General features: G+C 44.8%; 1 protein-coding gene across 1 annotated transcript in view; it reads left to right on the top strand.

The window, feature by feature from the left end:
* LOC104999867 (mucin-16-like) overlaps positions 1–17,014 on the top strand; it is a 116,103-nt gene that overhangs the window by 62,362 nt on the left and 36,727 nt on the right. The window contains 7 exon segments of the mRNA XM_010855496.1: positions 262–327; positions 2,956–3,080; positions 3,163–3,230; positions 5,172–5,344; positions 8,023–8,058; positions 14,389–14,637; positions 16,150–16,185. Coding sequence (XP_010853798.1) covers positions 262–327; positions 2,956–3,080; positions 3,163–3,230; positions 5,172–5,344; positions 8,023–8,058; positions 14,389–14,637; positions 16,150–16,185 — 753 coding nt within the window.

Genomic DNA, 17,014 nt, shown 5'->3' with positions numbered 1-17,014 from the left:
CAAGGACTGAACCTGCATCTCCTGCGTTTCCAGCACTAGCAAGTGGATTCTTTATCACTGAGCCACCTGTAGAAGATCCCATATGCCTCATGACCAAAATACTAAAGCAGAAGCAATATTATAACAAATTCAATAAAGACTTCAAAAATGGTCCACATCAAATAAAAAATCAAGATAGAAATACAAATTCCAATGAAAAATTTCTGCTTCTACAATCTGTTCCAGATGGAACTCAATCATTTTCCCCATTTTTTTCCTCAGCTCCGGTGACTTCTACATTCTCTCTGGAATCCTCCACATCTCTGTCCCCCATCCTCAGCTCTACAGGTAGGACCTGCTCTCTGGGACCTAGGAAACTTAACTCTGCACTGTCTGGTCCCTAATGGCCACCCAGCCTCATCCTGTCCCACATTTTCTCTCACGCTTTCTAAGCTTTGGCCACATCAGAGGCTTGTCTGTTCTTCTACTGTCCTAACCTCTGTCTTGCCTCTTTAGTAGCCCTTTCTGGAGATGAGGTATGCCTAGGTAGGTTGCTTCAGTCGTGTCCGACTCTGTGCGACCCCATAGACGGCAGCCCACCAGGCTCCCCCATCCCTGGGATTCTCCAGGCAAGAACACTGGAGTGGGTTGCCATTTCCTTCTCCAATGCATGAAAGTGAAAAGTGAAAGTGAAGTTGTTCAGTCGTGTCTGACTCAGCGACCCCATGGACTGCAGCCCACCAGGCCCCTCCGTCCCTGGGATTTTCCAGGCAAGAGTACTGGAGTGGGGTGCCAGTGCCTTCTCCGTGAGGTATGCCTAGCAACGTATTTAACTTTCACATTTCAGCTTGATCACCACCTTCACTGAAAGACCTTCCAAAATCACTTAAATGATACAGCATTTCTCCTGAATCCATACCTGGCTCACGGGTCTTTCTCTATTATATCACTTTGAGTATTTCTTGCATGGAATTCACCCCAGTTTGCTTTATTCAGTCTTTGTGTATTTGTCACTCTGAAGCTTAACCCCTGATCAGCATTCACCTTATATTTATTGATTGGATGAATATAGCAATCTCAGTATAGGTTCGAATTTGTGGATTGTATTTGAACATCCAGAAAATAGGATCTTAGTCTTGAGTTGATTCTTGCTCCATATTCTCATCTGAGGGCTCCTGAATTTCCAGGTACCTGGTACAGGGACTTGGTTTATACCATAAGACCTGTCTTACCCCAGCCCTTAAGTTTTTTGTTTTGGTTTTTTTTTTTTTCACTGCCCTGGATCTTCGTTGCTGCACGCGGGCTTTCTTGTGTTGCAGTGGAATGGCTCCTCATTGCAGTGGCTTCTCTTGTAGCAAAGTAAAAGCTCTAGGTGCATGGTCTCAGTAGTTGTGGCTCACAGGCTTAGTTGCTCCAAGGCATGTGGAATCTTCGCAGACCAGGGATCGAACCTGTGTCCCCTACACTGACAGGTGGATTCTTAAACCAGGAAAGGCCCAAGATTTTTTTTTTTTAATTTGAGTCTTTGGGTCTTTATCATGCCCAGAGTGAGAATTGTTGTTCAGTCACTAAGTGGTATCTGACTCTTTGCAACCCCATGGACTGCAGCACGCCAGGCTTCCCTGTCCTTTACTATCTCGCAAAGTTTACTCAAACTCATGTCCATTGAATCAGTAATGCCATCCAACCATCTCATCCTCTGTTGCCCGCTTCTCCTCCTGCCTTCAATCTTTCCCAGCATCAAGGTCTTTTCCAAAGAGTCAGCATGTCTCATCAGGTGGCCAAAGTACTGGAGCTTCAGTTTCAGTATCAGTCCTTCCAATGAATATTCAGGACTGATTTCCTTTAGTATTGACTGTTTTGAGTTTCCGCAAGCATCTCCTTGCTGTCCAAGGGACTCTCAAGAGTCTTATCTAGCACCACAATTTGAAAACATCAATTCTTTGGTGCTCAGCCTTCTTTATGGTCCAACTCTCACATCTATACATGACAAAACCATAGCTTTGACTATACAGGTCATGGTGGAGGGTAAGCATCCTTGAACCTTAATCCCACCATGTGAATCCAGAGTTATGAGATACAAACTATGGTTCATAATTTGAATTCTGCCTTCAGGAATTCTGTGTTTTGCAAGTCAAGACACTGCAAACTTTTTACACGTTATAGGCAGGATGCATGCTTTCTGCTTCCTCACTGCTCCACCCTGATCACTTAACTGTTTATATAACATGTCTGAAATGTGACATGTGCTATAAATCAAGTTACCCCATGACTGACGCTGTCATTTGTCTCTAGATGTATCCACAATTTGTTCTTCATCTTTGGTGTTCAACGGTTTGATCATGATGAATCTGAGCATGGTTTTCTTTGAGTTTCTCCTCTTTTGGATTTTATAAAATTTCCTGAATCTGAAAATGCATGTTTTAAAGAAGTTTGAGAAAGTCTCAGCCACCATGGCTTCAACTTTTTCACTTTGCTGTACAGCAGAAATTCACACAACATTGTAAATAACTATACTTCAGCTTGAAACTATTTACTAAAAAATAAAATAAAATGCACTCTTCAACAATGGTTATTGACAAAGAAGGAGGGGTCACTTTCATGAGGGGGACGGTCTTGACCACTCAGTAGTTTCACAGTCTCTCCTGATGAAGTCAGAGACTATGGGAGGTCTCTGCCGCTGGAGGTGATCGAGTGACTTTGCTTCTCTTCCTCCCCCAGAAATATCTAATAACTGTTTATCTTCAAACGTATCAGGCTGAAAAGAGTTGCGGTTCTTTTTCCAGCTAAAATTGTCCTTCCGGTACGGAGGCCCCTCGCCTTCTCTAAGTCTGGCTGGATGCAAGGGTGACACGGGTTGGATATCTCAAGCCTGACTCCCTGGACGCTGAGGCTAAGGTGACAGCTCTGGACCCACCGTTTACAGCCATCCCAGCCAGAGGTCGTAATGAACCCTTCTCTCCCTTCCCACGGCAGGCATGAGCCCGTCTCTGGTGCCTTTCACCCTCAACTTCACCATCACCAACCTGAACTACACAGACAACATGAGTCCCCCAGGATCTGAGCTATTCAACACCATGGAAAGGATCTTGAATCGCCTGGTGAGAACCCCTCCAGTGCCTACCTGCGTCCTGCCCAGACCCTTGAGCATCATATGCTCACTTCCCTTTCTTTCATCCCCAGCTCAAACCCTTGTTCCGGAATAGCAGTATCGAACTCCTGTATTCTGGCTGCCGACTGACCTTGCTCAGGTGAGAACGCCAGAGTAGACCCCCGGGTAATGCGGGGAAGAGGGTGGGGTGCTGACCAAGACCTAGAGCCTCACAACTTATACCCACTATCCCAGGGCCAGCTGACCACCAGCTCTCACCCTGCCTCACACTGTGTTTCTGATGCAAAATGCAAAATCCTTAGATTCTCCTTCCCAGGAAGAGAAGGTAGAACTTTTCAGAAAGATCTTTCTTCTGGAACTCATCAAGGAACCAAATAGTCATGTCAGCTTCACCACTAGAGAGCAGTAGGTTTCAACCAAGAGTGATTTCACTCCCAGGGGATATCTGGCAATATCTAGAGACATTGTAAAAATCATTTTACTTATTTCTTTTTGGCTGTGCTGGGTCTTCATTGTTCTGTGCAGGCTTTTCTCTAGTTTCGGTGAGTGGGGGCTACTCGCTAATGGTGGTGCAAAGGCTTCTCACTGAAGTGGCTCCTCTTGTTGTGGAGCACAGGCTCTACGTGCAAGGGCTTCAGCAGTTGCAGCACTCAGGCTCAGTAGTTAATGGCTCTTGGGCTCTAGAGCAAGGGCTCAGCAGTTGTAGTCCACAGGTTTAGGTGCCCTGCAATAGGTGAAATCTTTCCAAACCAGGGATCAAACCCTGGGATCTGCATTAGCAGGCAGATTCCTATCCACTGTGCCACCAGGGAAATCCAAGACATTTTTTTGGTTGTCACAATTCAAGAGTGGAGGTTACTAGTGAGGGCATCTAGTGAATGAGGCCAGGGATGCTGCTAAATATCCTACAATACAGAGGACAGTCTCTGAAGGCAAAGAATTGCCTGACCTGAAAAGTTCATGGTGCCGAGGTTAAGAAAGCTTGCTGTAGAGGTTGCATCATTATATCTATGCATGCAATAAATTATTCACAATCTTTTTTAATAATTATATTTATTTATTTTTGGCTATGCTGGATCTTTGTTGCTGTGTATGGGCTTTCTCTGGTTGTAGTAAGTGGGGGCTACTCTCTGGAGCACAGCCTCAGTAGTTGTGGTGCACGGACTTAGATGTTTCACGGCATGTGGAATCTTACTGTATCAGGGATCAAACGAACCTTGTCTCCTGCATTAGCAGGCGGATTCCTTACCCCTGAGCCACCAGGGAAGCCCTACAGTGTTTTATATATTCAAGTACTGAGAGTAAATTCAGCATGTGGAAAACCCCATATGTATACTCAGGGTACCCTACTCCCTTGGGAGACATCTCCCGGTCACTGACCTTTTGTCAGAGAATGGAATGCCCCCAGCTCCAAAGATAGTCACTCTTGCCCTCCAGACATGATCCTAGGTCTTCCCATTTCCACTGATTCCATTGATCCACTGAGATATTTTTGGCTCTGCGATACCGTCCCCCATCTCACCTCTACCCTAGACTGGCAGCTTGACCTCACTGTTTCAAAAAACTCAGTCTCTCTCATCACAGGGTCCATTCACCAAGCACACTGGCCCTATTAATATGTAGTAAACTTGGCTGCCTTTATTGAGCTGAGTGCTAAGTACTGTGAGGTCTATACTATTACCTCATTTAATGAATGAAAAAAATTGAGCCACAGAGAGGTTGAGAGACTTAGCCAAAGTCACTCAGCAGTTGAGTGGCAAGGCTGGAATTTAAGGAATTTGACATCACCTTTTTTAACCTTGTCGAACCCTCAGATTCCTTCCTTCCAACCCCTCTGTCCTGCTTTTGTTGTTACGGTGTGTGATGCCTTGTTATGAGTGCCAGCTTAGCACAAATATCAGCATTTCTAGATGCTACATCCTCTGTGTTCAGGGACCTTGGCTGGCATAGTCATTTCCAATTCTCCCTCAACACCAAAACCATTCCAGTTTTCCCTTCTCAGTTCCTTCCCTCAGTGAGGCTTTCCAGTGCCCTTTTCTGGAATTCCCACCTCCCTGTGCCTGTGTCCTACCCTACCCAGGCCTGAAAAAAACAGAAGAGCCACTGGAGTTGATGCTGTCTGTACCCACCGACCTAACCCCATGGGCCTTAAACTAGACCGAGAGAGGCTGTACCAGGAACTGAGCCATGAGACTCATGGTGTCACCCAGCTGGGATCCTTCACTTTGGACAAGGACAGCCTCTATGTCAATGGTGAGCATCTTTTTTTCTTTTTTTTCAGATGACAAACCAGTGTAATATTCCATCTAAATAATGTTAACATATTTTAAAGGTTTTTTGTTTTAATGCATATCAGCTATTTCCAACAGTGTTATCTTTCTTAGGTCGTTATTGCTATTTTAGTTGCTAAGTTGTGTCAGACTCTTTGCAACCCCATGGACTGTATGTAGCCTGCCAGGCTCCTTTGTCCATAGGATTTCCCAGGCAAGAATATTGGAGTGGGTTTCCATTTCCTTCTCCAGGGATCTTCCCAACCCAGGGATCAAACCCTCATCTCCTGCACTGGCAGGAAGATTCTTTACCACTGAGCCACCTGGGAAGCCCTTCTTAGGTTTTTATGAATAGTTCTAAGTGGGCTTCCCTGGTAGCTCAGCTGGTAAAGAATCTTCCTGCAAAGCAGGAGACCCTGATTCAATTCCTGGGTCAGGAAGATCAACTGGAGAGGACCCACTCTAGTATTCTTGGACTTCCCTGGTGGTTCAGCTGGTAAAGAATCTGCCTGCAATGTGGGAGACCTGGATTCGATCCCTGGGTTGGGAAGATCCCCTGGAAAAGGGAAAGGCTACCCCTTCCAGTATTCTGGCCTGGAGAATTCCATTGACTGTATAGTCCATGGGATCAAAAAGAGTCTGACACGACTGAGTAGTTCTAAGGTAAAGGATGGTGTGAAAGAAGGAATGGAACTCCACAGATTTGGGATAAATTCAATCTTGTGACTTAGAATAATTTATTTAATCCCTCTAAGCCTCAGTTTCTTTGTCAGTAAAATTGGGATAAAAGTTTCATATAGAGGGATTAAATTTTGCACACAGAAAATTTCCAGTTAAACACTTATGCAAAAAAAGGGGGAGGATGGATAAATTAGAAATCTGGAGTTAACATACACATACTATTATATAAAAAATAGAAAGTCAACAAGGACCCACTGTACAGCCCAGTGAACTCCACTCAATACTCTGTAATGACCCACATGGGAAAAGAATCTAAAAAAGAGTGGATATATATATATGTGTGTGTGTGTGTAACTGAATCACCCCCACTACACACCCAAAACCAACACAACATTGCAAATCAACTACACTCATATGGGTTTCCCTGGTGGCTCAGCTGGTAAAGAATCCGCCTGCAATGTGGGAGACCTGGGTTCGATTCCTGGGTTGGGAAGATCCCCTGGAGAAGGGAAAGGCTATCCACTCCAGTATTCTGGCCTGGAGAATTCCATGGACTGTATAGGGGTCACAAAGAGTCAGACATGACTGAGCGACTTCACATTTTCACACCAATATAAAATAAACATTTTAAAATGCCCTTATACATACACATAGATCATTTATGGATTGCCTTTGCATTCTAACTGTATGCCATGAGTCCTGCCATTTAATGATCAAAACTCTAGAAAGAATCATTTTCTCCATCTTAGACATAATAGAGGACAGACATTCATCAAATACTTTCACTGTCAGAGATGGGCAAAATCTGAGTGTCCTTTTTGTAACCACATGTTGAAGCTGATGCTCTGCCCTCCCAGAAGGGATGGGATTCTCCAGTTTGCCACAGGACCCATCCTGTGTATCATTTCCCACTTGAGCAATCTCTCTTGATGACTCAAGAAAGCCCATGGGCTATTCCTGCATTCCAGGACTTTGATTTATAAACTTGTCTGAGGCACAGAGCCTTTCTCCAGAAGATGAAAGAGACTTAGAACTTCCATTCCCAATGCAAGTGTCCCAGGTTTGATCCTTGGTCAGGAAACTTTCCTGGTGGCTCAGATGCTAAAGAAACTGCCTGCAATGCAGGAGACCCAGCTTCCATCTCTGGATTGGGAAGATGCCCCTGGAGAAGGAAATGGCAACCCACTGCAGTATTCTTGCCTGGAGAATCCCATGGACAGCAGAGCCTGGCTGGCTACAGTCCATGGGAATTGCAAAGAGTTGTACACAATAGAGCAACTAACTCTGCTCCTAACAGGGAACTTCATCCCACATGCTACAATTAAGACCTGGTGTAACCAAATAAATAAATTTTAAAAAAAGAAGATGAAAGATACTATCAATCTGCCTGTAGCCAATGGGGACCCAAGAGTCTGGCCATTCATCTTCCCCCTGGCAATATCTCAAAATCTCCTCTAGAAAAGCACAAATTTAGAGCCCACGTTCTAGAAATGTCAGTGTATTTATCTTCCCAAATAAATTGCAAGGGCTCCCCTTGTGGCTGAGTGGTAAAGAATCCACCTGCCAAGGCAGGAGACACAGGTTTCATCTCTATCCGGAAGATCCCTTGGAGCAGGAAATGGCAACTCAGTCTCATATTCTAGCCTGGGAAATCCCATGGACAGAGGAGCTTGGTGGACTACAGTCCATGGGGTTGCAAAGAGTTGGACAAGACTTAGTGACTAAAAAACAACAGTAAATTGTGAACCCATGAAGACATATATTGGATCTTTGATTTCTCAGCCTGGTGGTCTATAGCCTTTTAAGAAGTCACACGGGGTCACAAGCCTTTTAAGAACAAGATACGGTTGTTCCTCAATCATAACTGTTGCTTTGCAACTTGAAGTCTCAGTCGAGGGTGGGGGGTGTTGGTCCTTGAGCTCTATCTTGGCCATCTCTTTCCTGCTTGCATCCCAATCCTGTCTCCGTTTCTTATTGCAGGTTACACCCAAGGGACCTCAGCCTCCACCACCAGTGGTGAGTACTCAGGACCTTGATAACCCTGTGCTCCAGGCCTCTGGTGGACAAACACTGATCCCCTCCTTCCAGAGCCTCGGGGAGTAGAGATATGGGAGGACCCGGGTGTCTCATCCAATGCCCGCTACGTACAGTGGCTCCAGTTGGACTGGAAAGATACATGTGGTGGCATCCGTGCACCGCTTGGAATCCCTATTCTCACTCCGGACCATTTCTCCTCAGCTGCTGGGACCTCCCCAACCTTCCCAGGGACCTCCATGGTGCCAACCCACTTCCCTAGCTCCACAGGTAGGTGACTTCTTTCTCCAGATCTTTCTGTTGCTGTGTGTGCTTAGTCACTCAGTCATGTCCGACTGTTCGCGACCCCATGGACTGTAGCCCACCAGGCTCCTCTGTCCATGGGATTCTCCAGGCAAGGATGGAGTGGGTGACCATGCCTTCCTCCAGGGATTTTCCCACCCCAAGGATCGAACCCAGGTCTCCTGCATTGCAGGTGAATTCTTTACTGTGTGAGCCACCAGGAAAGCCCCCAGATCCTTCTAGGAAGCCTCAAAGCTAGGACCCTTGGGTTTCAGAGACAAGCTGCCGTGAAACAATGAGAACTACCATGGGCTGCCCCTGCACTGCTCTAAATTCCTCAAGGGCATGAGATATGAATTCTTCATCCATCCAGCTCTGATGACCATGCGTAATTTACTTATCCTCTCAGTGCCTCAGTTTCCTCACCCACCAAGTAAGAATAATAATACTTGGTAGTCGTTGTGAAAGTGAAATAAAAATGTGAGTAAATCAACTATATGCCAATTAAAAAATTAATGTAAAAAGAAAGAAAATGTGCATAAAACACCTACCACAGGGAGTACCAAGGATTTTAGTGTGACAAATATTTATTGGATATGTGTTCTGTGCTAGGCAGAGGGACTAAGATTTTAGTCCCTCGCCCCCTCCTCTAAGGGCTTCCCTTGTGATGGACGGTAAAGAATCTGCCTGCAATTCAGGAAACCTGGGTTTGATCCCGGGGTCAGGAGGCTCCCCTGGAGAAGGAAATGGCCACCCACTCTAGTATTCTTGCCTGGAGAATCCCAAGGACAGAGGAGCCTGGAGGACTACAGTCCATGGGGTCTCAAACAGTCAGACACGACAAACAACAATCTTTCCCACTCGAACCCTTGGCAACTACTAATCTGTTTTCCATCTCTATAATTTTGTTATTTTGAGAATGTTATATAAGTACATGTAACCTTTGAGGATTGGCTCCTTTCATTCAGCATAATATCCTTGAAATGTGCTGACTCTTTTAACAGTCACTTAACCTTCATAATTTCTCTACAATGCATAATTCTCCCCATTTTACAGATAAAAAAATGGAGATAGGCAGACAAGTTAAGTAACGTGCCCCTGGTCACATGACTGGTGAGGGGCTGAGAGAATTTACTATAGAACCAATAGAATTTACTATTTAAAATTTTTTTAATTTACCATTTTTAAGTGTTTATTCACAATATTGTACAGTCATCACCACCATCCATTTCCAGAAAATTTGCAGCATCCCAAACAGAAACTCCAAACCCATTAAACATTAAATCCCCTTAACCCCCGTGCCCAGCCCTGGTAACCTCTACTATCTCTTCTGCCTCTGTGAATTTACTTAATCTAGGTAACTTTATGTGAGGGGAATCATACAGTATTTGTCTTTTCATGTGTGATTTATTTCACTTAGCATAATGTTTTTAAGATTCATCCATGTTGTAGAAGTATAACAAGTTCATTCCTTTTATCAGTTCAGTTCAGTCGCTCAGTTGTGTCCGACTCTGCAACTCTATGGACTGCAGCATGCCAGGCCCCCCTGTCCATCACCAACTCCCAGAGCTTGTTCAAACTCATGTCCATCGATTCGGTGATGCCATCAGCCATCTCATCCTCTGTCGTCCCCTTCCCCTCCCACCTTCAGTCTTTCCCAGCATCAGGGTATTTTCCAATGAGTCAGTTCTTTGTATCAGATGGCCAAAGTATTGGAGCTTAAGCTTCAGTGTCAGTCCTTCCAATGAATATTCAGGACTGATTTCCTTTAGGATGGACTGGATCTCCTTTCAGTCCAAGGAACTCACAAGAGTTTTCTCCAACACCACAGCTGAAAAACATCAATTCTTTGGTGCTCAGCTTTCTTTATAGTCCAACTCTCACATCCATACATGACCACTGGAAAAACTATAGCTTTGACTAGACAGACCTTTGTTGGCAAAATAATGTGTCTGCTTTTTAACATGCTATCTAGGTTGGTCATAGCTTTCCTTCCAAGGAGCAAGCGTCTTTTAATTTCATGGCTGCAGTCACCATCTGTAGTGATTTTGGAGCCCAAAACAATCAAGTCTGTCACTGTTTCCATTGTTTCCCCATTTATTCGCCATGAAGTGATGGGACTGGATGCCATGATCTTAGTTATCTAAATGTTGAGTTTTAAGCCAGCTTTTTCATTCTCTTCTTTCACTTTCATCAAGAGGCTCTTTAGTTCTTAGCTTTCTTCCATAAGGGTGGTGTCATCTGCATATCTGAGGTTATTGATATTTCTCCCAGCAGTCTTGATTCCAGCTTGTGCTTCATCCAGCCCAGCATTTCACATGATAAATTCTGCATTTAAGTTAAATAAGCAGGGTGACGATATACAGCCTTGATGTACTCCTTTTCCTATTTGGAACCAATCTGTTATTCCATGTCCTGTTCTAACTGTTGCTTCTTGACCTGCATACAGATTTCTCAGAAGGCAGTTAAGGTGGTCTGGTACTCCCATCTCTTTAAGAATTTTCCACAATTTGTTGTGATCCACACAGTCAAAGGCTTTGGCATAGTCAATAAAGGAGAAGTAGATGTTTTTCTGAAACTCTCTTGCCTTTTCAACGATCCAACAGATGTTGGCAATTTGATCTTTGCTTCCTCTGCCTTTTCTAAATCCAGCTTGAATATCTGGAAGTTCACAGTTCACATACTGCTGAAGCCTGGCTTGGAGAATTTTGAGCATTACTTTACTAGTGTGTGAGATGAGTGCAATTGTGCGGTAGTTTAAGCATTCTTTGGCATTGCCTTTCTTTGGGATTGGAATGAAAGCTGACCTTTTCCATTCCTGTGACCACTGCTGACCAAATTTGCTGGCATATTGAGTGCAGTACTATAACAGTGTCATCTTTTAGGATTTGAAATAGCTCAACTGGAATTCCATCACTTCCACTAGCTTTGTTCATAATGATTCTTCCTAAGGCCCACTTGCCTTCACATATCAGGATGTCTGGCTCTAGGTGAGTGATCACACCATCGTGGTTATCTGGGTCATGATGATCTTTTTTGTATAGTTCTTCTATGTATTCTTGCCACCTCTTCTTAATATCTTCTGCTTATTTTAGGTCCATACCATTTCTGTCCTTTATTGTGCCCATCTTTCCCTTGGTATCTCTAAATTTCTTGAAGAGATCTCCAGTGTTTCCCATTCTATTGTTTCCCTCTATCTCTTTGCATTGATCACTGAGGAAGGCTTTCTTATCTCATTGTGCTATTCTTTGGAACTTTGCATTCATATGAATATATCTTTCCTTTTCTCCTTTGCCTTTGACTTCTCTTCTTTCCTCAGCTATTTGTAAGGCCTCCTCAGATAACCATTTTGCCTTTTTGCATTTCTTTTTCTTGGGGATGGTCTTGATCACTGCCTCTTGTACAATGTCATGAACCTCCATCCATAGTTCTTCAGGAACTCTGTCTATCAGATCTAATCCCTTGAATCTATTTGTCACTTCCACTGTATAATCGTAAGGGATTTGATTTAGGTTATACTTGAATGGTCTAGTGGTTTTTCCCTACTTTCTTAAATTTAAGTCTGAATTTGGCAATAAAGTGTTCATGATCTGAGCCACATCAGCTCCTGGTCTTGTTTTTGCTGACTATATAGAGCTTCTCCATCTTTGGCTGCAAAGGATATAATCAATCTGATTTCGGTATTGACCATCTAGTGATGTCCATCTGTAGAATCATCTCTTGTGTTGTTGGAAGAGGGTGTTTGCTATGACCAGTGCATTCTCTTGACAAAGCTCTGTTAGCCTTTGCCCTGCTTCATTTTGTACTTCAAGACCAAATTTGCCTGTTACTCCAGGTATCTCTTGACTTCCTAAATTCCTTTTATAGCTGAATACTATTCCATTGTATATACCACGCTTTCTTTATCCATTTATCTGTTACTGGATACTTAGGTCTCTTCCACTTTTTGGCTACTGTAAATGCTGCGGCTGTGAACATTTGTTTTCAAGTCTCCAAGTCCCTGTTTTCAGTTCTTTGGGTGTACATACCTAGGAGTGAATTAACTTTATGAGGAACCACCAAACTGTTCTCTATAGCAACGCCACCAGCTTTTCCACCAACAATGCATAAGGATTCAATTTCTCCATATCCTCACCAACAGTATCTTTTTTTAACACGGCATGGCTTGCCGAACCTTAGTTCCCTAACCAGGAATTGAACCTGGGCCTTCAGCAGTGAAAGACTAGGTGGAGTCCTAACCACTGGACTGCCAGGGAATTCCCAAAATTTCTTTTTCTTTCTTTTTTAAAAAAATAATAGTCATCCTAAGGAATGTGCACCCTACTGCATTTAACAGCATTTTGCTTTGCCCCTTATTTAGCCTCTGTCTCTGGTCCTACAATGGCCTGCCAGCTAGGAATCTTTGCTTCCTCAGATCTGGGCCCTCCATTTCTGTCCCTGGAAGTTATCTTAGAGCTCAGCCCAGGTCTGACTCAGGAGTGGTCTTTTTCCTTCCCCTGCTGCAGCAGGAGTCCCTCTTCTGATGCCTTTCACCCTCAACTTCACCATCACCAACCTAACCTTCGAGGAGGACATGCAGCGCCCTGGCTCCTGGAAATTCAACGCCACCGAGTTGATCCTGAAGGGTCTGGTGAGAGCCCTGCCCATCAATGCCAGCCTCACCCACTAACACTAGTCCCACCCACTTTGCCCCAGCTCCGCCCACTAGTGCCAGCCCCACCCACCCAACCTATTAGTCCACCTATATCCCAGCTCCTCCTGGCCTCTCTCAGCGGTTCCTTCTCAACTCCCTTCTCCTTTTTAATAGCTCAAACACATGTTCAAGAATAGCAGCAGTCTGGGATCCCTCTATTCGGGCTGCAGACTAGCCTTGCTCAGGTAAGACCCTCCCCAACAACACAGCCAACAGGTTAATGGGACCATAATCTACCAGCTCCCTGACTTCACTCACGCTTAGAATGACTACTGTTCATGGATACTAAGTATTAATAACAACAATAACACCAGCAACTAACAAGTGCTAAGGCCAAGGCAGTGTGCTGCTACTTTATATTTAATCATCAGTCTTCTCCCTTGACTCAGGAAGCAAGAACAAAAGGAGAAACTGAGGCTCAGAGGGATTAAGTAATTTGTGAAGGTCACACAGAACAGCCCCAGCATTTCAGGTTTAGAGCCAAGCTCCTAGCCCTTAAACAGCACTGCCTCCACTGCCTGCATTACGTCCTTGCAAGGTGTGTGCTCAGTCCCTCAGTCGTGTCTGATCCTCTGCGACCCCATGGACTATAGCCTGCCAGGCTCTCTGTCCATGGGATTTTTCAGGCAAGAATATTGGAGGGGTTGCCACTTTCTACTCCAGGGGATCTTCCCCACCCAGGGATTGAACCTGCACCTCTTATGTCTACTGCACTGGCAGGAGACATAATAAAAAACCTTCTTTATCACTAATGTCACCTGAGAAGCCCGGTATATATTATATTATATACGGTGTAGGTATAGTAATTACATGTGCGTGTGTGTGTGCTAAGTCACTTCAGTTGTCTCTGACTCTTTGCAACCCCATAGACTGTAACCCACCAGGCTCCTCTGTCCATGGGATTCTCCAGGCAAGAATACTGGAGTGGGTTGACATGCCCTTCTCCAGGGAGTAATTACCTATAGGAATGTGATATTAAGATTTATACAGTTTTCACACAACAGTAGGATACAAATTCTATTCAAATTCCCATAGACTATATACTGGGAGACACTGGAACATATCCAGGGACATAAAACAAGGTGCAAAAATTTCATAACCTAAAGGTATTGAAATCATACAGAGTCTGTTCTCTTATCACTGTGGAATTGTTAGAAATCAATATCCAAAGATATTTGAAAATAACCCAAATATTTTCAAGTGCAATGTGACATTTACCAAGAGAGATCTTTGACTTAGCCATTGAAAGTCTCAGTAAAATTCGAAGACTGAAAAAACACAGAGGGTGATCCCAGCAGCTTTCTTGTTAATTCAGGCTTCTGAGGTTTCTGCCTTAGGGGTGGCAAAGAGAGGGAAGGCAGGATGGACAGATGGAGAGCTAGTTGGACCAACCATATGGAGGTTTTTACACAGGCCTGAGAAGGATGGCGCAGCCACCAGAGTGGACGCCATCTGCATGCATCGCCCTGACCTCAAAGGCCCTGGATTGGACAGAGAGCAGCTGTACTGGGAGTTGAGCCACCTGACCCATGGCGTCACCCTGCTGGGTCCCTACACCCTGGACAGGGAGAGTCTCTACGTCAATGGTGAGCCACTCAGACTTGAGATCACACTCCCTGTCTTGCCCTTAGAGGCTTGGCTGTGTGCTCTGGGTGTGTTGATTCAGATCTTGGCTTCATGGTTTCTTCTTTTTTAAAAAGAAAATGTTTATCTATTGCCTATGCTGGGTCTTTGCTCTGTGGGCTTTCTCAAGTTGAGTTGAGCGGGGGCTACTCTCTAGTTGAGGCTTCTCGTTGCAGTGGCTTCTCTTGTTGTAGAGCACAGGCTCTAGGGCACACGGGCTTCAGTAGTTGCGGCACTTGGGCTCAACAGTAGTGGCTCCCGGGCTTTAGAGCACAGGCTCAATAGCTGTGGCACACAGGTTTAGTTGCTCCAAAACATGTGGGATCTTCCCGGACCAGGGGTCGAACCCATGTCCCCTGCACTGGCAGGTGGATTCTGTATCACTGAGACACCAGGGAAGCCCCTCATGGTTTTTTTAATCTTGAATCCACCCTCAAGGCCTTCTCTCCTGATGAGAGGATGCTGATGGGGAATCCTTGATGGCCTCTACCCCCTGAAACCCCTTTTATTGCACCAGAGTATCCTTGACTCATATTGGGTCCCCACATCTCCCTTAACCCTGACGCACTAACTGCCCCTCCCCACCGTTCACCATACCATGAGCTACACTCAGGACCTCCTCCTGGTTCCTTGCGGGGCTCACTGCAGACCGCGTGCCCTGGGCTCATGGCATACATTTTAGATCACCTGTCCTCCTACCCGGTACAGGGAGGGTTTGAGCTTGTCTCAAACTAGCCTGCAACTTTGGTTTGTTCCCTCATTCACAGCATTTCTGGAGATACATTGAGAGATCAGACACTCAGAGAGGGTGAGGGGGAGAGATGGCAGAGGGATAAACAACAGATGACCTGATTCAGAGAGTCCCCCCAGGACTGTCCTGCTGATCCAATGGTTAAGACTTCACCTTCTAATGCAGGGGGTGAGGGTTCGGCCCCTGGTCAGGGAGCTAAGATCCTGCATGCCTTGTGGCCAAAAAGCCAAAACATAAGACAGAAACAATATTGTAACAAATTCAATAAAAGACTTTAAAAGTGGTCCACATTTTTTAAAAATCTATTAAAAAATCTCTCTGTTTTCATCGCATTCTCTAAGGTTTGTCTATACGGTCTGCACTTTGAGGGTGCCCCATGAACACTACTTAAATAAATCGCTGTTATAGTGACTCAGTCCCTAAGTCATGTCCACCTGTTTTGCAACCCCATGGACTGTAGCCTTCCAGGCTCCTCTGTCCATGGGATTTCCCAAGCAAGAATACTGGAATGGGTTGCCATTTTCTTCTCCAGGGGATCCTCCTGACCCAGGGATTGAACCTGTGTCTCCTGCTTGGCAGGCAGATTCTTTACCAGTGGGTATTAAATAAATTAAATCTATTAAATAAATAGATTCATAGAAACTCAAATTCTTGCCCCAGATTCTTGCCACTCCCACCCCACCATCCTTATACCTTGATCTTTTGTCTCCTTCTCTTTCTGCAGGCTATACCCATCAGGCCCTGAACTCCACCCCCAGCAGTGAGTAGTAATTTGTGGGCCCTAATGTCCCATTGCTTTGGGGCCCATCCTTCCTCCCTGTTATCCTTAGTCCATGTACCCAGAGGTGGAAGGAACCAAGAAATCTCTGGACTTTCCCTACTTTCACTCTCCAGCTGGGAAAAGACAAGCCCGGTACAGCCCTTAGGCTGAACAGGAAAAGGATCTTAAGGTTCCATGATGGGCCCTCCTTGATTAGAGAAGCCCTCTCTACTGCTATATTTGCCTTGCTGTGTTTTCTTCTCAGTTGCCACGACCTCTACCATCTTCCCAGCGACTTCTATGGCCCCCATCTCAGTATCTACAGGTAGGAGCTTCCTCTCTGCACTTTTTTCCTGCAAAGATCTTGGCCACTTGGTCATTGGAGATCATCATACTCATTCATTCATTCATTCATTTGATAAGTATTTATTTAGCACTTACTATGTAAAAGGCCCCGGTGATACAGCAGCAAAGAGAATAGAAAGGGCTAGTCTTAGATGGCCTTCCAACATGAAAGACAGAGACTAAAGATGTGAATGTGCAAGTAAATATTGAATTATAATTAGCATTATCATGGTGAGATTTGGTGGTGAGAAGAGTTGGTTCTTTCAGGGAATTTAGTTTTTATTTCCAGAAAAGAAAGGAATAGCATGAGCTACAAGTATAGCTGTCTCACAGGTCCTGGTCAGGGACTTAGGCAGACTCTGGCTCGATCAGAGGCCAGCTTCCCATTCCTGGCCTCCAACTGGCCCAGAGTAGATTTCAATACCACCCATTGACCCGACTGAGAGTCTGAGATATCATTATCTCTGGCTTGCTTGAATCTCTA

This window comes from Bison bison, unplaced genomic scaffold (assembly GCF_000754665.1).
Source record: "Bison bison bison isolate TAMUID 2011002044 unplaced genomic scaffold, Bison_UMD1.0 scf7180017864365, whole genome shotgun sequence".
In the NCBI taxonomy this organism is placed as follows: Eukaryota; Metazoa; Chordata; class Mammalia; order Artiodactyla; family Bovidae; genus Bison; species Bison bison.
The sequence above is the reverse complement of the archived record's forward strand: the minus strand, read 5'-3'. Positions and strand labels throughout refer to the sequence as shown.